At 44.2% G+C, this 27,990-nt stretch overlaps 1 protein-coding gene and 1 non-coding gene across 5 annotated transcripts in view; one reads left to right on the top strand and one right to left on the bottom strand.

The window, feature by feature from the left end:
* cetp (cholesteryl ester transfer protein, plasma) overlaps positions 1-27,770 on the top strand; it is a 46,842-nt gene extending 19,072 nt beyond the window's left edge. For all 4 annotated transcript variants that reach the window (XM_078211025.1, XM_078211024.1, XM_078211027.1 and 1 more), the window contains 13 exons: positions 3,368-3,438; positions 5,632-5,719; positions 9,012-9,081; positions 9,539-9,599; positions 10,739-10,830; positions 13,123-13,299; positions 14,762-14,812; positions 15,896-16,063; positions 22,637-22,704; positions 22,798-22,840; positions 24,176-24,245; positions 27,290-27,375; positions 27,469-27,770. In XM_078211025.1, the coding sequence (XP_078067151.1) occupies positions 3,368-3,438; positions 5,632-5,719; positions 9,012-9,081; positions 9,539-9,599; positions 10,739-10,830; positions 13,123-13,299; positions 14,762-14,812; positions 15,896-16,063; positions 22,637-22,704; positions 22,798-22,840; positions 24,176-24,245; positions 27,290-27,375; positions 27,469-27,558 (1,135 nt within the window). In that variant the 3' untranslated portion in view covers positions 27,559-27,770. The remainder of the gene's footprint in view (positions 1-3,367; positions 3,439-5,631; positions 5,720-9,011; positions 9,082-9,538; positions 9,600-10,738; positions 10,831-13,122; positions 13,300-14,761; positions 14,813-15,895; positions 16,064-22,636; positions 22,705-22,797; positions 22,841-24,175; positions 24,246-27,289; positions 27,376-27,468) is intronic.
* LOC144493287 (U2 spliceosomal RNA) lies at positions 6,377-6,568 on the bottom strand. Its single transcript, XR_013497723.1, has one exon. It is a non-coding gene; the product is annotated as a U2 spliceosomal RNA (small nuclear RNA).
* Positions 27,771-27,990: the final 220 nt, after the last annotated feature.

Below are 27,990 nucleotides of genomic sequence, written 5' to 3'. Positions count from 1 at the left end.
GCCTAGCCAGCGATGCCCACATCCCGTAAATGAGTTTTAATAAAGGTAGTCAAGGCCACGGGAAAGGAATAACCTAAATGTTAGAAAATAGCATAACATAATGGGGTTAAAGTTCCTGCTGGGGGAAGTGGGAGAAAGGCATGGATTGTCTGCCATTGTTCTGACTTGCTCTGATAAAGTCAGGGGCGGAGGAGATTGAAGATGGACTTCCCGCCTGGAGACCATTAAATGCTCAATCAATGGCCACACTAGGCTCACTGTGGCCCATGAAGGGCTCCAAAATCTCAGACTGACCTCCCCCGTCCATAGTGACACCCCACCCCCCCCCCACCCCCCTCCCCCTCATCTCCCAATTCTCTTGCCAGAATCAGCCTGAGGTGAGCCCCATTCACCTACCTTAATTCTAAAGCCTTCTCTATCTTCACTGTTTGGAACTGGCTACAGTACCAGCAGTGGCCATCACTCCTGGGGGAGCTGCTGGGACTTGACGCCAGCCATCTGATTGGTCAACAGTTCTTGGAGGCGGGATCTCCACCATTAAAGAGATGGAAACCCTGTCAGTTAACTGCCTGCTGGCCAATGAATCACATCAAGAATGGCCACGGCTGGGATTGCCCCGCTTTCCTGCTGATGAAGAATGTGTGAATCATAGCCTTATGTTTTTATATGGATTAATGAAAAATTAATTTGTTCAGCACTTGTACTGAGGACAACATCCCTCAAATGGGTAGACATCTTTCTGAAAGGGAGTGGGTAAATGTAGAGAAAACTCCCTATAAAATAGACTCGAAACTAGCCAGACTTTCATCTGGCATTATATCAGATTGTTCGGTGTACTGTATGTAGCATAATGAATATTCTAGTGGATTCAGAAATTCTGATAGATTCAGAATTGTGTGAATAAGCAGATGTTAAGATGTTAAAGTATCAATGAGAACTACTATGTTAACTGTGAATTAGCTGTCTTTAGGGCTGCTGATAGGAGGTTGTGTAGCACAGTGGATAGTGTTCCTGCTTCTGAACAGAAGCTCCGGGCTCAAGTCCCACTCCAGGAAGGTGTGTTTATAACGTGGTCAAACAGCTTGAGTGTCAACCTGCAAATCCTTCCAACATCCCAACAGCTGGCAGAAAGAGTGGGAGAGACTCCTGGTCAGCCACACTTAATGTGAAGCGATGCCCCTTGAGCTATAATCCCCTGATGACTGATTAGTGACCTGTTCTGGGAACTACTAGCTGTGGAGATAGGCAAAAGTCTACCTTAGCGCACCACTAGGTGCGGGAAGAGAATTGGAATTGGAATTCGACAGTTGCTAATATTAATCTTTGAAGATGATGAAGACTATAAATCATTAAACTCATGGGGAGATGGTGGTACAATGGTATTGTCACTGAACTAGTAATCCAAGGGCCCAGGCTAATGCTCTGGGGACTGGTGTTCAAATCCCACCATGGCAGCTGGTGGAATTTAAATTCAGTTAATAAATCTGGAATGTAAAGCACGATTCTCAGTAATAGTAACAACTATCACTGATTGTTATAAAAACCCACTTGGTTCACTGATATCTTTTAGAGAAGGAAATCTGGCATCCTTACCCACTCTGGCCTATATGTGACTCCAGACCCACAGCAATGTGCTTGACTCTTAACTCCCCTCTGAAATAGCCGAACAAGCCACTCAGTTTAAGGGCAATTAGGGATGGGCAATAAATGCTGGCCTTACCAACGTTGCCCACATCCCATGAAAGAATAAAGAAAAATAAATCCTTGTTTTGAGCAGGTACTGTATCATCCTATCCCTTCATAAATGTCAATTATAAGGAATTCTGGTTAATGTAAATCCTGCTTATAGGATATGTGTTTAAGATAAAAAGCAAAATACTGCAGATGCTGGAATCTGAAACAAAAACAGAAAATGCTGGAAAATCTCAGCAGGTCTGACAGCATCTGTGGGGAGAGAAAAGACCCAACGTTTCAAGCTCTGACGAAGGATCATCTAGACTCGAAACATTGGCACTATTCTCTCCCCAGAGATGCTGTCAGACCTGCTGAGATTTTCCAACATTTTCTGTATGTGTTATTTAACCTTTTCTTTGTTCATTGTTGGGACATGGATGTCGCTGGCTGGCCAGCATTAATTGTCCATCCCGAGTTGCCTGGGGGCAGTTGAGAGTCCACCACATTGCTGTGGCTCTGGAGCCACATGTAGGCCAGACCAGGTAAGGATGGCAGATTTCCTTCCCTCAAGGACATTAGTGAACCTGAAGTTAATATTGGAGGTATGGTTATCAAGTGCAGCAAAATAAAGATGTTGAATTTGTAAATAATTAAAATCATAACATTATAGAATACTTACAGTGCAGAAGGAGGGCATTTGGCCCAAACAACAATCCCACCCAGGCCATATCCCTGTAACCCCACATATTTACCCTGCTAATCACCCTGACACTATGGGGCAATTGAGCATGGCCAATCAACCTAACCCGCACATCTTTGGATAAATGTTGTCATTAACCTTGCTGCAGGCCCAGCAACAAATCCTCAGTGATGGTCCAAAAGTCTGAATAGTTCCCATTATATGAAAACTTGTGAAAAGAGAGCTTGTTAAAGCTGCTACTATTCCACCATTTTCTGGCGTTCTTGTTCTAAACATTTAACAATGGCAATACAAGGTGTGTCCGCTTTTCAGGTGTAAAATAGGCACCATGATGGCAGTACCAGATCTGTCCGCTTTTCAGGTGTAGAATAGGCACCATCTTGAATAGCAATGGATGGCTTGTACCCAGTCTGGACAAGCATTCAGGCCACTGCTACCCCTGTCAGAGCTGTTGTTCAGGTGGCCACTACTAATAGATATTAGGCACCCCCTACTTGCATAATGCATATTTTACTTTCCTATTGGCGAACACTGAACTTATCACTGGGTATAAGCTCTAAACGCAGCCTTCAACCAACCTCTACCCCTCAATCTTTAAACACATATCGTTAGTAAGTCCTCTTTCATTCATTATTCTTAATTGCAATGAGCAACTTTTAAAATTGATTGGAGCTTGTTTACTTTGAGAAGGAGATTGAGGAGAAAAAGTTGAGGTAAAATGAGAAAGTAGTCGTTAGACAATACAAAGTTTGGCTTTTAAAAAACTTGTAGGTTCATAAGGTTGGAGGAGGTAACTTGCGCACCCTTGGAGAAATGTTGATGAAATTGAGTCTGACACATCCAAATGTTGAATGTTCGGGTGAGCTGGGGGTAAGTTTCGTGGCACTGTTTGAGCGGTGGGATTACATTAATCAGAGAAGTGATTATGTACATGAGTGTCTACTGGACTGTGATTGGATATCCCTCAGCATCCTTCAATTATTTTTTTCTTAGGTTAAATCTAAATCACTCATTGGATTTTGAAATTGAGTCCCAGACTGATCTTAATCTTGCTCTAACTTTAGGTGAGTGTGATAATTAATATTCTATGAAATAGCAAGTCAGACTCACTCTGTTATATAATTCATTGAAAATGTCAATTTAGCACTTTAAAATTTTGATATGTGTGGCTCATGATTTCTGTCTAACCCTTTCCCTATATTGATGTACAATTTCAACTTTTTTTTAAGGGAATGCACTTTTTATTGCTTCTATTTCATCTCCATACACCCTCATTCACCTGGGCTACAAAATTCCTCAGCCTTTTCAATATAGTCCCATTATACTGGTGGCATTGTCACTGGACTAATAATCCAGAGGCCCAGACTAATGTTCTGTAGACAAGGGTTCAAATCCCGCTGGCCGGTTGGTGGAATTGAAATTCAAGTAATAGTCTGGAATTGTAAAGCTAGCCTTAGCAATGGTGACCGTGAAACAATGGTTGACTGTTGCAGAAACCCATCTGATTCACTAATATCTTTCAGGGAAGGAAATCTGCTGTCCTTACCTGGTCTGGCCTACATGTAACTCCAGACACACAGCAATATGGTTGACTCTGAGCTGCCCTCTGAAATGGTGTGGCAAGCCTCTCAGTTCAAAGGCAATTAGGGATCAGCAACAGATCCCAGTCTTGCCAGCGATGCCCAGATCCTGTGAAAGAATACATTTAAAAACATAGTGGGTTAGAAATTAGGTGAGGCTTTGGTGTAATGTTAGAACTTGCCATGGACTTTGTGAGAGATGGAGCCTAGGCCTAGCTATCACAAGGCCTGAGGCATTAGAGGGGATGGGATGAGGCACATTGCAGCATGTGTGGGTGTTCTGAGGAGTGGTGGGGGGTTGGGCACTGTGAAGCAAGCGTAGGGATTTGAGAAGAGGAAATTGAAGGCATGATTGAAAAAACAAGTTCTTGAGATGAGAAGTTCTTGATATTAGACAAGAAGGATAAAGATGGAGGTATAATTCGAGATCAAAGGTTGAATGATTAACCTCTGATGTTGGAAGGGAGAGACTGGAGTGGAGGCTGTGATGTAGAAGCACAGAAACAAAGCCTGCATCCAGAGGCACAGGGTGAGAGCAGGGCGTGAGAAGCTTGGAAATGGGCTGGAGGAGGCTAAGTCATGGAGGTCAACAGAACATTGGCCACTTGAGTTTTGAAATAGATAAGGTTTGTAACAATTGGCGATGAGGAAACCATGTAAGAAAATATGAAAGGAGCCACCATGAACTATTTGGAAAAATACAGCTGTGACTGTTCCTTTTAACCATGAGAGGAGAAATTGTTAGAGGTCAAATAGTGAGTGTGCAACTATTTGTGGGTCAGGGTGGAACTACTTCATACAGAAAATGTGCCAATTTTGTGCCCCCCCCAACAATGATTTGTTCTTGCTGATAATCTTTATAGTAAGAAGTTTAACAACACCAGGTTAAAGTCCAACAGGTTTATTTGGTAGCAAAAGCCACACAAGCTTTCGTGGCTTGTGTGGCTTTTGCTACCAAATAAACCTGTTGGACTTTAACCTGGTGTTGTTAAACTTCTTACTGTGTTTACCCCAGTCCAACGCCGGCATCTCCACATCGATAATCTTTATGCCATAGCTGGTCATGAGTCACACTATTAGTAGATCATTTGTGTGCAAACACTGTGGTAATGAATAACCTGGAGACATGTTTTTGTGTCTATGGTCAGCATAGTGGTGGCAGCACAGTGGCACAGTGGTTAGCACTGCTGCCTCACACCTCCAGGGACCTGGGTTCGATTCCCGGCTTGGGGGACTGTGTGGAGTTTGCACGTTTTCCCAGTGTCTGCGTGGGTTTTCTCCGGGTGCTCCGGTTTTCTCCCACAGTTCAAAGATGTGCGGGTTAGGTGCATTGGCCATGCTAAATTGTCCCTTAGTATCCCGGGATGTACAGGTTAGAGGGACTAACAGGGAAAATATGTGGGGTTACGGGGATAGGCCCTAGGTGGGATTTGTTGTCAGTGCAGACTCAAAGGGCCGAATGGCCTCCTTCTGCACTGTGGGGATTCTATGGATTCTATAGTGCGTTTGAAGCTTGATCAAGTAAAGGTTTTTTTTTCATCTGTTTGAAAAAAAATGAGGTCCTATTTTTGTCCAGAACCGCATCAGTCTGGATTTACGGCCAATAAAGCTGTATCCTGGGAAGATCCTGTGTAATTCCTGACATGACATTGTACACAAACTTTTGATTTCTTACAGCCTGTGACAATGGACGAATCGCTGTAACTGTCACTGATTGTCTGCTGAACTTTGACAAGTTAATGCTGCAAATACAAAAGCACAAGGAGTAAGTCCAAGTTTCTGTTCCAGTGGAAAAATCTGTGGTTATTTGACAATCTCTCAAAAATGCATCGAATAAATTGTCTCACAAGTATCACTTTTGGCATCTGCGACATACAATACCCTACATGGTGAGGGTTTAGTTTCAACTGTGCCACCCTGTTCCGGGAAATCATGTTTGACAAACCTATTAGAGTTTCTTAAAAAATATTTTTATTGAAGGTTTTTCCATTTTTACAAATAACTCAACAAACTCTCAAAGACTGGGAGAGTACAGCAAGATTGTTTTCAAACAGGTACATGTAGGAAGAGACAGGATACGAAATTACCAATACCAGTTCAGATTATTCATTGTATCAGCACCTCCCATCATACAAGTAATGAAAGGATATATTGAAAGATGGGGGTGGATATCAGGATAACAGATGTAGCCATATTTGGCCCAGTGGTGCAGAGCCAAGGATAACAATGACAGAGCTATAGAATTTGTGTCTTTAAAGTAACTACTGCCATTGCTTATTCGACCAAAGAAAATACAGGATTTTTTTTTGGTTTTTATTCCAATTCAATCAAATCAAGTCCAATTCAGAGTCTCAACAAGTTGAGACATTCCCGATCCAAGCTGACAAGACAGGGCTCTCACCTCCTGTCTTGGGCTTGATCTACATGATCCAAGCTGATTGGAGTAGGCATAGCTCATCCTCCAAGGCTTGATCTCATTTGCATCTTGGCCAAAAGGCTGAGATGCCGCTTTTAAAAATTGCTTCAAATGAAGCTAAAATGTAACCTAATGACTTCAACCAAGCACAGCATGTCGATACTGCACTTGATCTTAGCCAAAAGGCCGAGAAGCGATAGCACAGGGAAAATGGCGGTTAAACCGCCAAGAATTTTCACACCGCACTTGGACGAACACCAAAGAATGCTTCCCCTATCATCAACCACCTTGGAAGCACCAATGATACAATGCAATGTATTGTATAAATAGGCTAATTTTTGTTGATAATCCCCTGTTCAGCTGTAATAATAAAACTACGCCAGGTTAGTACTCTTAAGCACTTAAGAAACAATTATGTTGCATTATGTTTGCTGATCGCACTGTTTTTGGCAATGTTTTTGTTTGTGATTATGCAAATGATCTGAGTGGCAACATGACTTGCACCTGAATAAGAGTGATTGCCAGCGCACTTGAGTGCAAATTCACGATTGCAACTAAAGTGGAACCTTCATTTTCTTTTTATTCACTTGTGGGATGTGGGCATCACGGACTAGACCAGCATTTATTGCCCGTCCCTAATTGGCCTTGAGAAGATGGTGGTGAGCTGACTTCTTGAACATATGCAGTCCCTGAGGTGTAGGTACACTCACACTGCTGTTAGGGGGGGAATTCCAGGATTTTGACCCAGTGACAGAAAGAAAGGCGATATATTTCCAAATCAGGATGGTGTGTGGCTTGGAGAGAAACCTCCAGGTGGTGGTGTTCCCAGGTATCTGCTGCCCTTGTCCTTCTAGATGGTAAAGGTCGCTGGCAGGTGCTCCTAAGATTTTGCTTTAGAATCTTTGTGCCTGTTCCAACTCTTCAAAATAATTATCCAACTAATTCCACTCCCTTGCTCTTCCCCCTTGCTTATCAAGTATTGATCCAATTTCCCGTTGAAAGTTATTAGAGAATCTGCTTTCAGTAGTGCATTCCAGATCATAGCAACTCGGTCAGTAAAAAAGAATGTTTTCCTTGTGTCGAATCTGGCTCTTTTGCCAATAACTTTCAATTTGTGCCCTGTCATTACCAACAGGTAGCTCATTCTGTTTGTATTACAACATGTTCTGGCTTGCTTATAATCTGCGTCCAGTTTTGTTATCAATCAGAGCACTGTTATGCACTGCGACTGATTACCCGGGACTGATGATTTGCCAACAGGGCAGCAAACAGAATAGCTACTCGAGAATCCAATGATATTGCACGCCCGCGTTAAAATACGTCATCAATACACGGGCAGCAGTATTTGTGGGTGGTTAATTGAGGTATTGTGCATAACTTGTTCAATTCCCGGCTTGGGTGACTGTTTGTGCGGAGTCTGCACGTTCTCCCCGTGTCTGCGTGAGTTTCCTCCGGGTGCTCCGGTTTCCTCCCACAGTCTGGCTAGGTGCATTGGCCATGCTAAATTCTCCCTCAGAACAGCCGCCGGAGTGTGACAACTAGAGGATTTTTACAGTAACTTCATTACAGTGTTAATGTAAGCCTACTTGTGACACTAATAAATAAACTTAAACTTGGTGGTTGGGCTGAAATTTGATGCGGTTCTGGGCTCAATGACATTTACGCAAGGGGGAAGGGTTATGTGAACAGGTCTAACTGGGAGTGCTGGAGGGGAAAACACGTTTCTGTGGGGATGCACACTAGTTATTTTGTCTGTTTATTTTCCTATTCGACAGCAGGGATTCAGAAATGCCAGCTTTCTCTCGTTAGGTTTGGAATGCTGGGTGCCAGACTAATTACAATGCAAATCTTTATACTATCATCCGGATTCTTTAATTCTTTCAGTTTCTCCTAATCCTTCTCATTTTTGAAGATGTGGGCTGGGTATGAAAGTGTGGTGGTTAATAATCCAGATAAATAGGGTTCAAATTCTTCCACGGCAGTTTGAGAGTTTGAATTCAGCTTTGAAACAAAAATTAAATCTGGAAATAAGATGGTCTAAATAGAAGTGGTCATGAAACTATCAGAATATTTAAGGAAAGAAACCTGCCTGTCTTGTCCACTCAGCCTGTATGTGATCCAGTTTTACACCAATGTGGTGTGTCAGTTAGCTAAATTGGCTGGATGCGGAGCGATGCCAACAGTGTGGTTTCAATTCCCGTACTGGCTGACGTTATCCATGAAGGCCCCACCTTCTCAACCTTGCCCCTCGTGTGGTGATCCTCAGGTTAAATCACCACCGGTCAGCACTCCCCCTCAAAAGGACTAGTAGCCCACGGTCATCTGGACTATGGTGGAGCATACACATACCAATGTGAATGCCTCTTTCCCGCTCTTTGAAGTGACCTAACAAACCACTGGGTCATATTAAGCCATGGCAAAGAATAATCTCCTCAGGCATGACAACATTACCTTCGCACAGTAACTAGAGAGGGACGATGGCAGTGACGGCCAAATCCCAGGAATGAATTTTTAATATGTTATTATTTTCATCTGCTTGCTCTGTTTCTTCATTTTGCTAAACACTGTCGCTGGCTAGTGTATGAAACCAGTGAAGCAATTCAATTGCTTTAGCCTTATGTCCTTCCTGCTCTCTAAACAGGGCCAGCTGGATTCACCGACTGTTCACCGATTTTGTCTCATTCACTTTGAGACATACTGTTAAAGGACAGGTAATCCTTTTTCATTTTATGTGTGCATGTTGACATTGCTTCTCTCCTTTTCTTCAATAATTCTCGAGGGAGAGATTTTGTCTTGTTTCTGTGTGCCAGAATTCTTTCCAAAACATGTGAAGTACAACAGGCATTTAGTCTCCCTTCATGACCGAAGAAGTCACTCTCTGTCTATAGACACCAGGCCTGATTCAAGGAGTCACTTCTGCATCAGACAAAAGATAACAGACCTCTTTTTAGAGCATATTTGACATATGGTAGAGTTGTTGCTCCTTGCAGAAATGGCATATTCTTTTTAGACTGAAGAAATTTAATTCTGTCTAATCGTCGCCCTTTATATTTAATTAGCTTGATTAGTTTGATTTTATGTTTCCGCCAGGATTGTTCGACCCATGAAAATAAACTTGTAACAGCATGTTCCCAACATTCTCTCTAATCTGGAATTGTATGTTTTAAGATCTGTACGGAAATTTATAAGATGGCAAATCTACTGGCAGACTTCACTCTGCATCAGGCAGGTAAGAGATAACCTTTTTTAAACAATAGTGAGATTGTTATCACTTCATATTTTCCAATCCTTTACCATGATGAGCGGCATGGCGGCACAGTGGTTAGCACTGCTGTCTCACAGCAACAGGGGACCCGGGTTCAATTCCAACCTTGGGTTACTATGTGTGTGGAGTTTGCACGTTCTCCCCGTGTCTGCGTGGGTTTCCTCCTGGTGCTCCGGTTTCCTCCCACAGTCCAAAGATTTGCGAGTTAAGTTGGCCATGGTAAGTTGTCCCTTAGTGTCAGGGGGATTAGCCAAGTAAATATGTGGGGTTTCGGGGATAGGGCCTGGGTGGGATTGTTATTAGTGCAGGCTTGATGGGCCAAATGGCCTCCTTCTGCACTGTAAGGATTCTATGATCAGATGATTGGACAACCAGGCCTTCTATATGTCCACAGATATTTACAATCCCAGCCTGTTGGCAGCACAACAGAAGAGAGGGATTGTGTACAATTGAACATAAGAACTAGGAGCAGGAGTCGGCCATTCAGCCCATCGAGCCTGTTCCACCATTCAATACCATCATGGCTGATCTCTAATAAAGGAAGGAAATGCACTGGCCACTATGAAAGGAAGGTCTTGGGTCTAAGAAAGGTGCCTCCACAGGACACTTCAAATTACTTTATAACCAAAGTATTACTTTCTGAAGAACAGTTACTCTTGTTATCTAGGCCCAAGTCCAATTTGCCAGTGCCAGTGTTGGTTGAGGGAGAAATGCTGGCCGGCAGAGAACCTCTTGTCAGGTTGACGTAAGTAATCAAGACAGGGCAGTGGCTGAACGTCCCATCCAAATAACTGTGCTTCTGACAATACAGAGCACCCTTAATATAGCGCTGAAGCACCAATCTAGATTACTTTGCTCAAATCCATTGTGGGGTTTGAGGCCGTGACCTGCTGACTCCGAGGCCCCTACAATAGACCTTGTGTTGGAAGATTGACAATTCATTTCTCCTTGAGGTGAAGTCCTAGTGGAAACATCAGTCGGAATTGAACTTGGGTCTTCCAATCCTGCAGCATCAATTGCTAGGCCACCTATTTTAAAGCTGTGCTGAACGTACTTTTAACAATGTGGCTTCTTTATAACCAGCACCTTCTCTCTTCATACAGCGTTGTTCATACAGGATGGGGAGATTGCAACAAGTATTGAATTAACTGCTGATCCAGTACATACCTCAGGATACGTTGAATCATGGCACAAGGTAAGTGTGCAAAGCACAAACAGGAAGATCCGCTGCGGCCTTTGAATAATGTAGTGAAAAACCGGCACCTCGTATTTTGAGTTAACCCGCACTAAACCCCATTGAAAAGTTTTTATCTGTGATCTATGGGTGGCACAGTGGTTAGCACTGCTGCCTCACAGTGCCAGGGACCTAGGTTCAATTCCAACCTTGTGTGGAGTTTGCACGTGCTCCCTGTGTCTGCGTGGGTTTTCTCTGGGTGCTCCAGTTTCCTCCCAGTCTAAAGATATGCGGGTTAGGTTGACTGGCCATACTAAATTGCTCCTTAGTGTCCCAAGATGTGTAGGTAAGGGGGATTAGTGAGATAAATAAGTGGAGTTAAGGGGATAGGGCCTGGGAGGATGCTCTGTTGAAGAGTCGATGCAGACTCGATGGGCTGAATGACCTCCTTCTACACTATAGGGATTCAATGATTTATTTGATTGTTATTCATAATACAACCTGACAAGATTTAAAGACACCAGTGCACCATAGGGAGTGTGGATTTATATATTACAGCATGGGAGGGCAAGAGGAGTTACCCAGCTCGGATCACACAACAGAGGCAGGCACTGAATGGAGGTCGGGAGCCATTATGAGGGAGGAGCAATTAGAGGAGGAAGTACTCTGAACGGAGAGAGAGCGAGCAGGGACTATCCTGCAGCTCATGCTATGGTCAGTTAATAAACCAGGCTGGAGTAGTCAGAAGCCAGATTGGCAGTTGAGGAATGGCGGGAAGGAGGCACTTCAATAAATAAATAGATAGTATGACTGACAGGATCCAATAGGTTAGAATCACGATCGAAATTGGACTGTTCAGTTTTTTTTTCTGTGACGTGGAATATTTCAGTCTGACTCTGAGCTGGAGTTAATTTATTTACAGTGGAACTGTTTCTATTAACAGTAGAATGGAATGATTGAGTGCAGTCTGTTACATCACTGAGTGTTTTCAACACTATTGCTTTAAAATGTTGTGCTGGACCTTCCCCACAGGCAGCACGTTCTTTTCCTTCAGCTCTGAAAATCCACACTCCTTTGTTCTTCTTTCTTTAAAGTCTCTGCCAAGGTTATAGAGAGTTAATTAAACTGGGTCTGAAAGTGATCCCATCTTCCAACAACCAATGCTGAATGGGCCTGCAGCCTGGTCTGAAAGGGGTCCAGCCTTGAGTAGTCTCTGGACAGATGGTGCTGGAGTGTGGACTGAAAGACTCCGGCCTTTGGTAATCCCTGGATGGATGGGGCTGGAGTGTGGACTGAAAGACTCTGACCTTCGGTAATCCCTGGATAGATGGGACTGAAGTCTGGGTTGAAAGGGAGGTGGCCTCGGGCAATCCCTGGATGGATGGGGCTGGAGTCTGGGCTAAAAGGGAGCTGGCCTCGGGAAATCCCTGGATGGATGGGGCTGGGCTGAAAGGAAGCTGGCCTTGGGTAGTTGGATAAATACGTGGGGTTAAGGGGATAGGGTCAGGATGGATCCCTGGATGGATGGGGCTGGAGTCTGGGCTGAAAGGGATAATCACAGACACTTTTATTTAAAGCCTGATAATTGGAAGAAACTGCTGCAATGCTTAACCAGTAAATGGCATGCAAATAAGGCTCTGCCTCTCTGAGTGAATGCCTATTTCCATAGGATATACTTTTAACACCTCCATTTGAGATGAACTTCTCATCCTGAGGCCTAACCTCTTACTCACTCTTGAGATACTAAACCTGTGGTTGAGCAGAGACTGAGTTAACTTTAGAGGTAAAGCGATGGTCATTAATCTTACTCATATTATTTATTGTACCAAGTCGCACAACAAGGTAGAGAATTTGTCTTTCTCTCTATTGTCTGATTGTGCTATTGTTTCTTATCTCATTCCCCTCCCCTCCCTTCTGTCACTAGTCAGTGCAATGATTGACACTCTCATTAAAACAACTGGAATCACGTGAATACGCAGGCACATTCCCCTGAATCACTTCATCGTGATTACTTCATGAAAAAGGACCATGGTCTATCTAAGTTGCCTTCTGCCATCCTGGTAGTTGTTGACTAATTAAATCAATCAATCTCGATTATTTAGCCTACAGCAGTTCCAGAAACGAAATGAGGAAATCCCCAGTGCTGGAGGACATTTGGGAATCATGGGTCCAAAGTCACTTTTTTAGTCCAACACTTACCACGTGTCTAAAATTACTCATATGCCCTTTCCCAAAATGTCTGACTTTCGAACTGCACTTTGCGTTGGTGTTTATGAGCCTTGGATATCTGCTGCTTACCTTTGTATCTCACAGGGTAGTGTTTCCTACAAGAACTCTGCAGTTGCACAGAAGCCCAGTGCCATCCCAGCTGAGAGAGTGGAGAGCAGAATGTTCAATCTCTGGGTCTCGGAGCCAGTGATCAACTCCCTCCTTTTTGCAGCGTATCAGGACGACCGTCTGACTCTGAAGCTCACAGACGGTGATTTGCTGGTGAGTTACAGACTTTTACAGAACCATATTGATGCGCGATATAACTCACGAGGCTAGAGATGCTCGAGGAAATAAAGGCTTTTATTGACTACTACAATAGAGCTACCATATATAATACACGATCCCAGACTAAAGGGTCCCAGACAGAGCAGGGACCTTTATACCTCTCTCAGGAGGCGGAGCCCGACTGGGATGTACCATAATAACTATATTACAGGTAGAACAGCCCAACCCTAACCCCAACAGTAACATATATACAGACTCATAGTACTGGCCAGACCCTGGCTCAGTACTACCTGGTGGGAACCAACGATGGTTCACCACACATATCAAATGCTTTCTGCTCCTACTCTTCATTTTAAAGCGTCAAACATCAGCTCCCTTGATATAAACAGACCATTGGGAATGGTACTCCATGTTGGGCAGGGAAGGGAATGCCATTTCAGATCCCCAATCTACTACTTCAAACCATCTTTAAAATAGCATTGTCCATTCTGATGAATGTGTCAAGTAGAATTTTTTCATTGTTACATAGATACACTGCCTTAAGCATAGTGAAAATAGATTTAAAAAGTAATTGGACATATACTGGGGAAAAAAAACCCTTTGAGGCAATCTGGAAAAGAACAGTGGAGTGGAGCTAATCCTATAACTCTTTTCAAAGAGCTGGCACAGACATAAGAACTATGGGACAAGAGCATGTCATTCTGTACCCATAACATGTTCTGCTATTCAATTCGATTTTGACTGCACAGTATTTCAATTTAATTTACCATCCTTGGATCGATAACCCTTACCTAACATAAATCTGTCAGTTTTGAAATTTTCAACTGACCCCCACCCCGCCCCGCCCCCCCGCCACCGCCCAGCCTCGGCTGCTTTTTTGGACAGAGAATTCAAGATGTTCTCTACTCTTGTGTGTGAAGAAATACCTCTTGATATCACCCCAAAATTGTCAAGTTCTACTTTCAGTCAGAGCTGTGGCAGCAAGCTACAAATTGGCTTTAGTATCACTGAATTTAAGAGGCATTTGGATGGGTACATGAATGGGGAGGGAGTAGAGGGATTCGGACCGAGTAAGGGCAGAAGGTTTTTTTCTTTAGTTAGAGCATCATGATCGGCACAGGCTTGGCGGGCCGAAGGGCCTGTTCCTGTGCTGTATTTTTCTTTGTTCTTTGTTGTCCGAATTAGTAGGAAGGCAGATCTGCTAGAGTCTGATTGCTGCCCTGGGTGATGGGAGTATTGGCTTCCACTGTCTTGGCCCTCATGGTCAAATGGCATTGTGGCTCTCGCTATGAAGGTGTTGAGTGGTCACTTGGGTGAAATTTGGAAAGGTGCTCATTGTTTGTTAAACTGCCCAAGGATGAGGTGCTTTCTCTGGGATAGGAGAATTAAGGGAGTGTCTAAAGTATGCGAAAGTGTAAAGCAATCTTTACCACGGCTGGTTTCTTTACCGTTACAGAAACTTTTTGAAGACGGAGAATCTAATAACAAGCCAAACATTTTACAGCAGGTATGACTCCATTTCATTCGTTAATAATGGGCTAGCCTCCTCATAGTATCATAGAATCCCTACAGTGCAGGAGAGACCATTTGGCCCATCGAGTCTGCACTGACTCTCTAAAAAAGTACCTACCCAGGCCCTCTCCATGACCTACCCCCGTAACCTCACACATTTACCATGGCTAATCCATCTAACCTTTGTGGACAAAACATTGAGTAAACACTTTGGAAGAAGAGTCTGAGGGGCCATCTGTTCATTCCCACTTGGCCATCTTGTGTCACTGACAGACTGATGTGCCGTCATTTAATTAATTAACATCTTGACACTGGACATTTCTGAAGAAAACAGAAAAGAAAATTGCTTGCAATTTTAATAAGCATGATAAGGCATTGTCAATTTTAATTTATTGCTAAACTCACTGAAACTTGTTTCAGTTGGTCAGCTTGACCTGGAGCCTGGATACAGACACTTTTACTGTCTTTGATATTAATGGTACGAGTGTTCTGACAAAGGGTCTTTTTCACATTCACCATCTGGGGGTGAGGATCACAGCCTGACCTTCAGCCTATTTTATTGAATAGAGTGAAAATCTGACAGACAATTTGCTTTGCTTGATTACTCCCAGACACTGTCCAAATTCTTGTTTGTATGTGCACGTTCTTATGCAAATATGCATCTATAAAGTAAAGTTTAATTATTAGTGTCACAAGTAGGCTTACATTAACACTGCAATGAAGTTACCGTGAAAATCCCCTAGTCGCCACACTCCGGCGCCTGTTCGGGTACACTGAGGGAGAATTTAACATGGCCAATTCACCTAACCTGCACATCTTTGGACTGTGGGAGGAAACCGAAGCACCCGGAGGAAATCCACACAGACAGTGACCCAAGCCAGGAATTGAACTCGGGTCCCTGGCACTGTGAGGCAGCAGTGCTAACCACTGTGCCGCCGTGCCATCCATCCTGTGCCATACATTGTTGCAGATACCAATTTTTTAGCACAGCCTGCATGAACGCAATTGATTTGCCCAATGAGTAAGAGGATCGAGACTGTCACTCTGCTCTCAATAGGTTTTCCGTGCTATTTTACAGATGCTCCCTGACGTTCCAATGCATGATCTGATGATCAAACTCTGGCCTCTTCGACCACCTGTCATTCTCTTCAAGCCTGTAGGCACCATTATGCAGGCATCTATATCGGTGGAGGTTGATGTGTTGTCCAGCAGCAACGACTCACACACAGCACTGTATTTGGAAATGGTTAGTAGCACTGATGATATCCCAGAAACAATGCAACAAATTGGGAGGGATCACGAACTGTGATGAAGATTATGGAGCACTGCAGGAAAACAAAGATAGGCCAGTAGGGTGGACAAGTGGTAGAATCATAGCATCATCCAGTGTAGGAGAGGCACTTCGGCCTGTCGAGTCTAGACCAACACGTGAGAAACACCTGACCTCCCATCTAATTCCATTTACCAGCAATTGGCTCATAGCCTTGAATGTTATGACATGCTATGTGCTTATTCAGATACTTTTAAAGGATGTGAAGCAACCCACCTCTACCACCATCCTAGGCAGCGCATTCCAGACTGACCCCCCCCCCCCGGGTAAAAAAGCTTTTCCTCACATTCCCCCTAACCTCCTGCCCCTCACCTTGAACCTAGGTCCTCTTGTGACTGACCCTTCAACTAAGGGGAACAGCTGCTCCTTATCCACCCTGTCCATGCCCCTCATAATCTTGCACAACTCAATCAGGTCGCCCCTCAGTCTTCTCTGCTCCAACGAAAACAACCCAAACCTATCCAATCTCTCTTCATAACTTAAATGTTCCATCCCAGGCAGCATCCTAATGAATCTCCTCTGCACCCGCTCCAGTGCAAACACATCCCTTTCTACAAAGCGGCGACCAGAACTGCACACAATACTCCAGCTGTGGTATCACCAAAGTTCTATACTGCTTTTGTAATCTATGCCTTGATTGATAAAGGTAAATGTGCCATATACTATTTGCATCACCCCACTAACATGCCCTTCCGCCTTTATAGATCAATGGATAAGCACACCAAGGTCCCTTTCTTTGTCAGAACTTCCTAGTGTCATGTCATTCATTGAATACTTCCTTGTTGGTTGAAGTAGTTCACTGTTGAAAAATGTGAATGAATAGATTGTGGAAGTAAGACTGGAGATAAGAAATCTGCTTGAAATGGTAAGGTTTAAATAGAGAAGGAAAATAGAAAGATTTTCAATGTGTAAGTATGACGGCCATTCCTACATTACAATAATGGTGACAATTCAAAAGTACTTTGTTGGTTGGAGAACGGTTTGGGAAGTCCTGAGGTTGTGAAAGGTATAGATGCAATTCCTTCTTTGTCTAATAACTGCAGCTTGGAAAATGAAACAGGAAATGAAATCTAGAAAAAATGAAATTTGTATCTAGATCTATTTAATGCAAAAGCAAGGGGAGAGGGGGGTCAATGTACAAGATCTGAATTATGTCTCCGATGGAATATTTTGTACAGTTTTGAACCCTCCACTACTCTGTTTACTTAATTCAAAAGAGACAGTTTAAAACATAACCATCTTATAAAGTCTAGCAGTCAGATAAAGTTCAAGCTTTTTTCATACGATCAGAGAAGGTTAAGATGTATGAGTGCCCATGAAGGAGGACGGAGGGGCCAAGTAGCTCTCGTTTATTTAATATACATAACTGAACTGAGAAATAAGCAAATGAAATATGAAAGTGAGGGGAGGGGGGTATAGTAGTTCAGAGAAGGGGGAACTCAAAATGTTAGTGAGGAATGGGCATCATTGTCTAAGGGCTGACCTAATATAGACCTTCAAAATTGGAATAAGACATGTGATAAATGGTTTCCATTGGTCAGTGAGGTGTTAATGAGACCTTTACACAGATAAAAATGTGTAATTTTCTGTGACAAAATGTCATTGAAGCTGAGTCCAGAAATTATTTTTTCAAATAGTTTCTTTAACAGAGGAATATTTGATGGTATGGGAGTGACCAGGCTGGTGGGATTACATTCGATATATCAAATGGAGGCAAACTGATGATAAAAATTGGATGGGATGAATGCCTCGTTTCTGTGCTAAAATATTCTATGGCTGTCCCGGCACTTCAGAGATTCGGAACATGGTTGAGAAATTCAGTTTACATTTTAGACACAAATGCAAATTGAGTGTACTTTAATTCCACTGAGCTACTGAAATTGGAACTACCATACAGTCAGTGCATGGATTATAAATCATCGAGAGGAGGAAATTACCAAGTGTCCACACACCCAGTATCAGCAGGCCGCAGCCCTGTCCGTGATACCATCTACTGATGTCTCCTATCCTCCTATATTCTCTGTCCTTTTCTCAGAGAAGTTAAACTCTTGTTTATATGTTGCTCACGATTAACCATTTACTTATCTCCTTGCCACTGTCAGAAAATGGACATCCTGTTGTGTTTATTTGCAAAGTAAATTTTAACATGTGGCCCTCTGACTCCAGCAGTGTCAAAGTTGGAGGGCAGTGAATGCTCGTTGGTGGCACCGGTGTGCTGCGGCCTAGATACCAAGCCAGGGACAGTAACCATGCGGTTATTCCTATCACTGAGAATTTGCATTCCTGTTGCCTTAATATCAACGTTTGGGACTAAGAAAATTGCCAACCTTCACCAGCATAATGTGAAATTACTGCCGCTATTTATTTTCAGCCTAATTGTATCGAGGTACATTTTACAGTGAAAAAAGTTCTCTGTCCCACACAACATTTGATGCCTTTTGGAAAGTTTGCATCTCTGAGAATGTGTGGGTGAGTTCCCTTGTCCCATGAGCTCTTATTTTCATTAACACAATATTGTTTTACTTCACACTCCTGCCCACAACATTCAAATACTGTGGGACATTTACATAAAGCAAAGACTAGAGATACTACTCAACAAAATTCATGAGGAAAAGGATGCTGGGATTAGCGTTTTCATGTCCATTTTACATTTCCATTCCTAGTTAATTTTTGCATTAGATATTTACACAAAAGCTTTTAATGAGCCAGTGTTTGAGCAACCTTATTCTGTTGTGGTGATCAAGATCGGTAGTACAGTTCTCCATGTTCTCATGCTGTATAGGACAACAACATGACACATTAATCTATTCCTATCTCACTAAACTATCTTCAATGGCTGATTGTGAGTTGGTGAGTCATCCAATATATGATTCTGCTGTTTAACATTGTGACCTGGATTTTCCTCTGAGTGGGGAAGGTGTGTGGCAGTGCTGTCCCATCTGCTTCTCAGTGGTACAGGTAAGGTTGGGGAGAGGGGCGGAATGGTGGCACAGTGGGTAGCACTGCTGCCTCACAGCACCAGGGGCCCAGGTTCGATTCCCGGCTTGGGTCACTGTTTGTGCGGAGTCTACACGTTCTCCCCTTGTCTGCGTGGGTTTCGACCGGGTACTCCGGTTTCCTCCAGCAGTCCGAAAGACATGCTGGTTAGGTGGATTGGCCGTGCTAAATTCTCGCCAGAGTGTGGCGACTAGGGGATTTTCACAGTAACTTCATTGCAGTGTTAATGTAAGCCTACTTGTGACACTAAGAAATAGACTTTAAACAAGATGCAAAACACCAGCACCCGTGCCTTCAGCTTCTGCCTTTGCCGGTAACGGCAGCATTGCCTCTCTCTCAAGTGGCCATCTCATGCCTCAGTGTGCTGTGATGGGGGCTTCGCTCTAGGGCCAGATAATGTTCTGGAGTAAGAGCCTGGGTCCGTGCAGCCATTTGTTTTGACAGTCAGGGTGCATTCTGGGTGATGTAGTCTGTCTGCCTTTGGTCTTGTTTCACCCTTTATTTCAGGAGCCAGCCCACTAAAGAACTACAGGACTCACGATGGCGGAGTGGGATGGGGAGGGTAGGAGTGGCGGCTGCAGCTACAGTGAAACCCAGGGCAGCTGGGGTGTAGATGGGGTGGAGAGGGGAGGGGTGTGTGTGAATGAGTTTGAGAGTGAGAAAGAGAGAGAGGAAACTCTGACGCACATACACGCACACACACCCACACACCCACACACACACACACACACTCGCCTCCTCCCTCCCCAAAATCTATCCACACAACAGGTTGGGAGAGGAGAAAACCCAGGCTGAAAGGCAACCCTCTTTCTCCACCCTCCCTTGTGTATGAATTCTGCTGAAGCCAGCTTGTCTGTGCTACCAGAGGCAAATTTTAAGATTGGTGTTAGTTAAACCCAGTCCTTATCTTGGCTCCAGTCCCTCTACCCCTTCCTTGGTGACCAGGCCATAGTCTGTCTCTCTCCTGCTCTGCTTCTGAAGCGAAAAGGCAGAAAGGTGTTATTGGTGAGAACAAAGAACAGGAACAGGCCCTTCGGCCCACCAAGCCTGCGCCAGTCATGTTGTCCTACCTGGACCAACTGCCTGTATCCCTTTATTCCCCACCTGTTTATGTGTCTATCCAGATAAGTCTTAAACGTCGCTCATGTGTCTGCCTCAACCACCTCACTTGGCAGTGCATTCCAAGCCTCCACCACCCTCTGTGTAAAAAAACTTCCCCCGTACATCTCTACTGATCCTTTCCCCCTTACCTTGAACATGTGCCCCCTTGTATTTGTCATTTCTGCCCTGGGAAAAAAGTTTCCATATGTTCACCTTATCTATGCCCCTCATAATTTTATAAATTTCTATTAGGTCAGCATGGTGTCAGGTAAGGATGGGCAGCACAGTGGTTAGCGCTGCTGCCTCACAGCGCCAGGGACCTGGGTCCGATTCCCGGTTTGGGTCACTGTCTGTGTGGAGTTTGCACGTCCTCCCCGTGTCTGCGTGGGTTTCCTCCGGGTGTTCTGGTTTCCTCCCACATTCTGAAAGACATGCTGGTTAGATGCATTGACTCGAACAGGCGCTGGACTGTGGCGACTAGGTGAATTTCACATTAACTTCATTGCAGTGTTAATGTAAACCTTACTTGTGACTAATAAATAAACTTTAAAACTTCAAAAATAAAGGTTGCCCCTCTCAGCCTCCGTCTTTCCACAGAAAACAATCCCAGTTTATTCAATCTCTCCTCTTAGCTAATATCCTCCATACCAGACAACATCCTGGTAAACCTTTTCTGTATTCCCTCCAAAAATTCCACGTCCTTCTGGTAATGTGGTGACCAGAATTGGACGCAGTATTCCAAATGTGGCCTAACCAACGTTTTATATAACTGTAACATAATTTGCCAACTTTTATACTCGATGCCCCGTCCAATGAAGGCAAGCATGCCATATGCTTTCTTCACCATCTTTTCCATCTGTGCTGCCACTTTTAAGGATCTGAGCATCTGCAACTGGATGCACTTCCCACAGGGACACTTGAAGTGTCCATGGTATCCCACATCTCGCAGGAGTAGCACACAACCTCACCAATTGACATCTCTCTTCCTCTATTGGTTGTTAGAATAAAAACTAAATACTAGTTAGGCACTTAAAAATTACTGCTGCTGCTCTCACGAATGGGCCCCCTAAAATTAGTGTGTCTCCTGATTAGTACAGATTAGCATAAATATTAAGTCTAGCTTGCTATCCTCTGGTAAGTGTGAAAAAAATCTCTTACCTTACAAAATGTAGCCCAGGTTCTACTCCTGTGAACCTGTGAATGAACGAGTTAAGGACACGGGTCACCTGATTTATAAAGAACCAGTCAGGAGCCTCTCTCTCTTTTGAAAATCTGACATCAGCAGGAAGTAATCCAGAAGGTTCTCCCGGTGCTGCTGAAAATGGGGTGCCGATTCGGGTCTCACAGGCTGCTTCTCTCAGCTAGGCCTCCTGGAAAAGACTAGGCCTTGAGTCCGCCTCGAACTCTATTTATACACTTACCGCCCTCAGTCTCTGCCTCCCGGATGCCGATTTGGGTCTCGCGGGCTGCTCCTCTCAGCTAGGCCTCATGGAAAAGAGAAGGCCTAGTTGAGAGGTTAGCTTGGCACTTTTTAGTAGTCATTTTTATTAATTACTCATTTTTTTAAATGAACACTTTATTGCTTTGACATTGGGCGAGATTTTCCAGGTCCCGCTGTCAACGGTGTTTTCACTCTTTGTTGCTGGGGAGCCCTTGGCCAGGTGTCGCTGTCGGCGGGACTGGAAGATCCTGCTGGTGGGAACAGCTGGAAAATCCCACTTGTTTTTTTCTTTGCTTACTAATTTGTTTATGATTTCTTCATGCCTCAACATTTTCTCTGAAGTTCATGTTTAACGTTGTATCAGAGTAAACCTCAGGCAGCTGCTGCTGGGCTTGTTTTTGTCAGAGGGTGAAACCTGATTGCTTTTCAGAGGGCTGGAAAAAGGCATTATTTTTGCTCAAACAGCAACGTGAATTGCTGGAACTGCTCCGGGCATATGGCAGCATCTGTGCAGAGTGATACCTTCATCAAGCAAAGTTTATTTATTTATTAGTCACAAGTAGGCTTACATTCACACTGCAATGAAGTTACAATGAAAATCCCCCAGTCTGCACACTCTAGCGCCTGTTCAGGTACACTGAGGAAGAATTTAGCATGGCCAGTGCATCTAATCAGCACGTCTTTCGGACTGTGGGAGGAAACCGGAGCACCCGGAGGAAACCCATGCAGACAAAGGGAGAGCGTGCAAACTCCACACAGTGACCCAAGCCGAGAATCGAACCCAGGTCCCTGGCGCTGTGAAGCAGCAATATATTTCAGATTACTGACATCTGCTGCACTTTGCTCTGCTATTATATGCTCCATGCAAGACATTGTAAGTGTAACTACTTGTGTGATTCCAATTTAAAGGCATAACTGATTAATCATTGTATTCCTCCCCTTATGTTTAGGATTCTGAAACTATTATCCATGCATCTTATGCGGAGAGGAAAATCTGTCTGCGGCCCTCTTCCAATCTGTAAGTTCCTAATTTGCTACTGTACAATTATTTGGAACACGGTGCATGTTATTACTGAGACTTATTAACCTTTCAAACTGTGTCACTCCATAGCTGGGCCATCAAGGTTGTAAGGAGTAATCCTGTGATCGCTTTGGTTAGTACACACAAAATCTTTACTTTTTGGAAAGCATGGGTTGTTTCAGCAAGTTCAACACGCTTCATAAATTAATGGTAGCTTGCAAGAGATGCTATCAAAATGAAACAATATTCACCTCTTTATCGTGTGTAAATAAACATTGTGCAAGTGACCAAATAGGTTTAAGAGAAAAAGCTGTTGATCAAGCATTGTTTTCCCTTGGGTGCAGCTGTTTCAATAGACTAATGGATGTCTGGGCCATCAACCAAGAGTGCAAAGTGAGGCTTGGCTGAGAGCCTAGATATCCATTGGATGGTCTGGGTGATTGAGACATTTATAGAACTGCAGTAAAGGCAGTGTTTCTTTTTACAAAAGTTATGAATGAATGAATGAGTTTTAAAGCTTTGTCACAAATGCATTACTATAAGTTTCATTGGTTCTATACAGTGTGTATACAGGGTGATTGGGCATGGATGTGCATTGATTGACATGGGGGGGTGCATTCCAGGTGGGTGGAAGGGCAAAGGTTGGCATGGAGGGAATGGGCAGCCATTCCGGGTGGCTGGAGAGGCATGGGGTGGCATGGAAGATTTGAGGGGCCATGGGAAAAAGTAGAGGATCATGATGTGGGAAAGAGGGAAGTGATGGGTGAGGAGTTGAGGGCCTAGTATTAAATAAAACAACTGGGACAAAGAGGAGGGTCTTTAAACCAGCCCGTCGTGGCACTCAGAGCCCCTGTGGCTGCCTCTGAACCGTTTCTAGGGGTGGCAGGCCTGACTCTAGTTAGCAACCCCCCTTCTCTTCCTCTGCCCTGGTGCAATGGCCAGAATGGCCTCCTTTTGGATAGCAATGTTTTGTGGTTATAATTCATAGAATTATGAATTTTGTTGGCTCCGTTGAATCAGACCAGCCTGTCTGAAGCAGTCAACACTTTCCCACTGGTAGATTAGGATTGCAATTAAGAGGAGATACCCAAGATTGTTACCTGCTGAATACAGTCCATAGCACAACAGGCTGCAAGTTCAGGGAACCAACTGCATCGTTGACCCATAAGAATATGGATCTTAAACCAGTGCCTGTACGATAGAACCAACTGGTTTCACAAAGGTAAGAGTAGGAAGCTTATCCCTCCCATGGCCCCATTGATTCCTCAACCTGTGCCCCATCTTGCTGTGTCCCCAGACATGGAGAATAAACCAATCCCTCAGCATGCCCCGTGATCATTTTAGCTTGTCCAAAGTTCAAATAAAAGATTCCCCCATGTTGTTGACTCTTGGGACTGTTTTGTGTTGCTTTGAGGAATGAGCTGCGGTATTGGGGAATATTTCAGACTGTGGAAAATTATCATTTCAGGATGAGAGTAAAGTTAAACGTTATTTGGAGGCATTTTTCTCAGCAGGAGGACTGGAAAAGATCATCTCTTGTGAGTATATCTGTGGGGGAGCAGGGATTGAGCAGATGAACATAAACTGTGGGGTGGATCTGGATTTTCTGCGATTATGATGTAAAGCAGGTGAAAGTGTGTTGGCGCCGTGTTTTACATCTATCCACACTTTCAATGGGACACATATTGCTATTTAATGATGCCTAGGGCTGAATACAAACCAGCCAGGTTCTAAATGGGGAGAACGTAGTAACATTTCAGCTCAAATTTATCATTCCGTATGGAATGCACTGCTCAATTTCTTCAATTTAATGAGGTTTTGTGCTGTGTAGGCAAAGATCAGATTAAGGAGGCTTTGGGGGTGATCTTACCAAAAAGATTTCTAAGTGCTGAGAGAGCGTGAAAACGGGAGAGAATCGCACCCATATCTGGACAAAGTCTCAGGTGCAATCATACAGCACTTTGTGCAAAAAAAGAGGCAAAGTGTGATTCACACCAGTAGGGGGAGTGGACAGAGTCTAGTCTCACCAGGAAGCTGGCTGCTGACTGTAAGGGGTGCTATTGCACATGTGCCTTTATCTCTGTGTTCTGTGTACACTTGTACACAGAAAACCAAGAGATCTGTCACTCTCCACCTAGCTCCCGAATATCGACCTTCCACCCCCGGGACATTGCCCCCCTCCCCGCAATCGCTGGCCGATCACCGCTCCAATACCCCCCCAACCAACTACCGCCTCAATACACCCCATCGGCCAATTACTGCCACAGCCGATCCCCAATTGCAGAGTGCGCAAACACCCCGCCTCCCTATAGGCCCTGCCCCTTCAGGCCCCTCCCACTCCCTTCAGGCCCCACCCCTTGGCACTGTCGAGTGCCTGGTGGGTGGTGCTGGGGTGCCCAGTGAGCACTGCCAAGGTGTTGGTCTGGCACTGCCTGGGTCCCAGGCCCAATGGGTACTGTCTCCTCCCCATCCACGACCACCCGGGGGGCCTCAATAGCCTCTTGTCCCACTAGCAGGGCTATCACATCTGGTCTCCGTTGGTGGGGGACCATACATGATCCTCACCGGTGTAGGTCCTCACCAGTGAGGCCGTTAAGGCAAATGAGCCCAGACGATTCTATCCCGGGCTCACTAATAATCTTTAAATTGAGATTTAAATATCATAATCAGCCTCGTGACTTTCCCAGGCGCAAAGCTGATCACGCTGGCGTCACAGTGCCAGTAGTATCGTGAGAGGCGAGAAACTGCGCGCAAACCCTCTCTCATGATCCTCCGGGCTCCCCACACCGATCAACCAGCATGACGAGCTGGTAAGATCGTCCCCTTTAACTCCGATTTGAATCAAGGCCATAGTACCTCATGTAATCTTCACATTTTTGTCTTATTTCCTCAGAATTTAGCAGCTGGTTCCACGGGTACCAGTTTTCATGTGTGAATCTGCACATTGGGACCACTAACAATTAACCCCTCTGGAACCATAGTTCTGAGGTTAACAAGAACAGCCCTATTGCTGCCTTAATTGAGAATTATTAACCCAGCAGAGACTAGGCAGAGATCCAGGAATATTCCTTATTAGTGTTGCTTACAACTTCTAATTGGGGAGTGAATTGTCCCCACCCCGCTCTCCCATCCATCCTCCAAGTACACCTTTATTTTGATTTTTAAGTTTATTGTATAGAATGACGAATTAACCAAAACAGCACCATGAAGAGCCTTGCTACATTTTCCTTTGTCACTGGCCTATAAACAGCTCTGTGCGGGGAGGTGGTGGCGTTGTGGTATTGTCACTGGACTAGCATCCCTGAGACCCAGGGTAATGCTCTGGGAAACAGGTTCGAATCCCACCATGGCAGATGGTGAAATTTGAAGTCAATAAAAATCTGGAATTAAAAGTCTAATGACGATTATGAAACCATTGTCAATTGTCATCAAAACCCATATGGTTCACGAATGCCCTTTCGGGAAAGAAATCTCCCATCCTTACCCAGTCTGGCCTATGTGTCTCCAGACCCATTATAATGTGGTTGACTCTGAAATCATAGAATCCCTACAGCGCAGAAGGAGGCCATTCGGCCCCATCGAGTCTGCACCAACTCTCTTCCCCGCCCTATCCCTGTAACCCCACATATTTATCCCGCTAATCCCCCTATCTACACATTTTGGGACACTTGGGGGCAATTTATCATGGCCAGTCCACCTAACCTGTGGCCTAGTTAACCACTCAGTTCAAGGGCAATTAGGGATGGGCAATACATGCTGGACCAGCCAGCGAGGTCTACATCCCATAAATTAATTTTTTTAAATGGTGCAGAGGGAAATCATTCCTTGACATCAAATGTGAATTGTTGCTGCGGGTATCATCACTCAGATATCCAGCCTTTCCTGAAATCCTGTCTGCTGGTACATGGCAACATGCAGGAATGTGGCAGCAGTATGTTTTGCTATGTTGAGGCATGTTGCCGCCTTCCTTTTATTGTTCACTGGTGACAGGTTTGTCACTGATGTTAGTTTTTGGATAGAAAGTAGGTGCATTTATAATTTTAATCTGTCTTCAGCTTCAGCTGTGGTCTGAATACACAATATTAACTACCTGCATGCACTGAGTATTGATTATCTGTTGAATCTTGCCCCAAGTCAGACTGAATTTCAATGAAACCAAAAGAGAAAATGCTGGAAAATCTCAGCAGGTCTGGCAGCATCTGTGAGGAGAGAAAAGAGCTGACGTTTCGAGTCCAGGTGACCCTTTGTCAAAGCTAAAAGACATAGAAGGTGGGAGATATTTATACTGTAGGGTGAAGGACAGAGATGAGTCATAGCCACAGAAACAAGGGGAAAGGCTGCTAATGGCAGCCCATAGAGAGAATAAAGGGTGTAAATGGCCAAACGGCCGAGAAGCTGAAATCAGAGGGTAAACTGTGGCAGATGAAGATGTGGGGGGGAAATGGGTGGGAGAGAGATAAAATGAAGAAAAGGGGGGAAAGGGGAAGCAAAGGGGGAGAAAAGGTAAGGAAAGGGGGGGTAAAATAGGGGGAAGGTCCTATGAATTTAAATGAATGTAACAGATTTTTTCTTCTTTAACTAGATGTGGAATTTTACATAACAGCCCTGCTTGACAAAAAGGGACTGCACTATTTTAACGTTACCAACTCTCTGATGGAGACAGATGAGGTAGGGAATGATTACGGTCGTCGTTTGTGAAGCATTTTGATGGCGGGCAGCCAACAGTCTGATGGAACTCTCCGGCCTTGTCTCTTTTTGCAGGGTTACGTGACCATTGCGACAGACTTTGGCTTTCCACGGCAGTTACTCGAGAATTTCCTCCGGAACCTCACGCCAACGGCAAGATCCTAAATCCAGAATAAATGGTGAGGATTGGTTGGATGTGGAGCCAATGAAACGAGGGCTTGCATTAGCTCGAAAGATATTTGACCTTTGTACTGAAAATGTGTTTAACGGAATTTTTCAAATCAATGATTTACTGTTATCACTCTGACATGTTGCATTGACTTATGTTTGTGAATGGCATTTAATCAAATATTATATTAAAGGCATTTATTGCTCCACATCATACTACAATGTGTTCAATCTTTTATGTTACGTTTATCCCTTCAGTTCTGATCCATGATATCTTGTCAATGCTTTCCTGTGCTACTTCATTCAGTCTCCTGATGGCTCCTTACACTCATGAGATTATCCATTTTCAACCCCGGTTTAGCTTTCTGTTCAAGCTGAAGAATATTTACTTGGGGCGGGGTTGGCAGTGGCTGCGGTTGAGGGAGGGAG

Source organism: Mustelus asterias, chromosome 4, assembly GCF_964213995.1.
Source record: "Mustelus asterias chromosome 4, sMusAst1.hap1.1, whole genome shotgun sequence".
In the NCBI taxonomy this organism is placed as follows: domain Eukaryota; kingdom Metazoa; phylum Chordata; class Chondrichthyes; order Carcharhiniformes; family Triakidae; genus Mustelus; species Mustelus asterias.
Note: the sequence above shows the minus strand (reverse complement) of the source record. Positions and strands in the feature narration are given on the sequence as shown.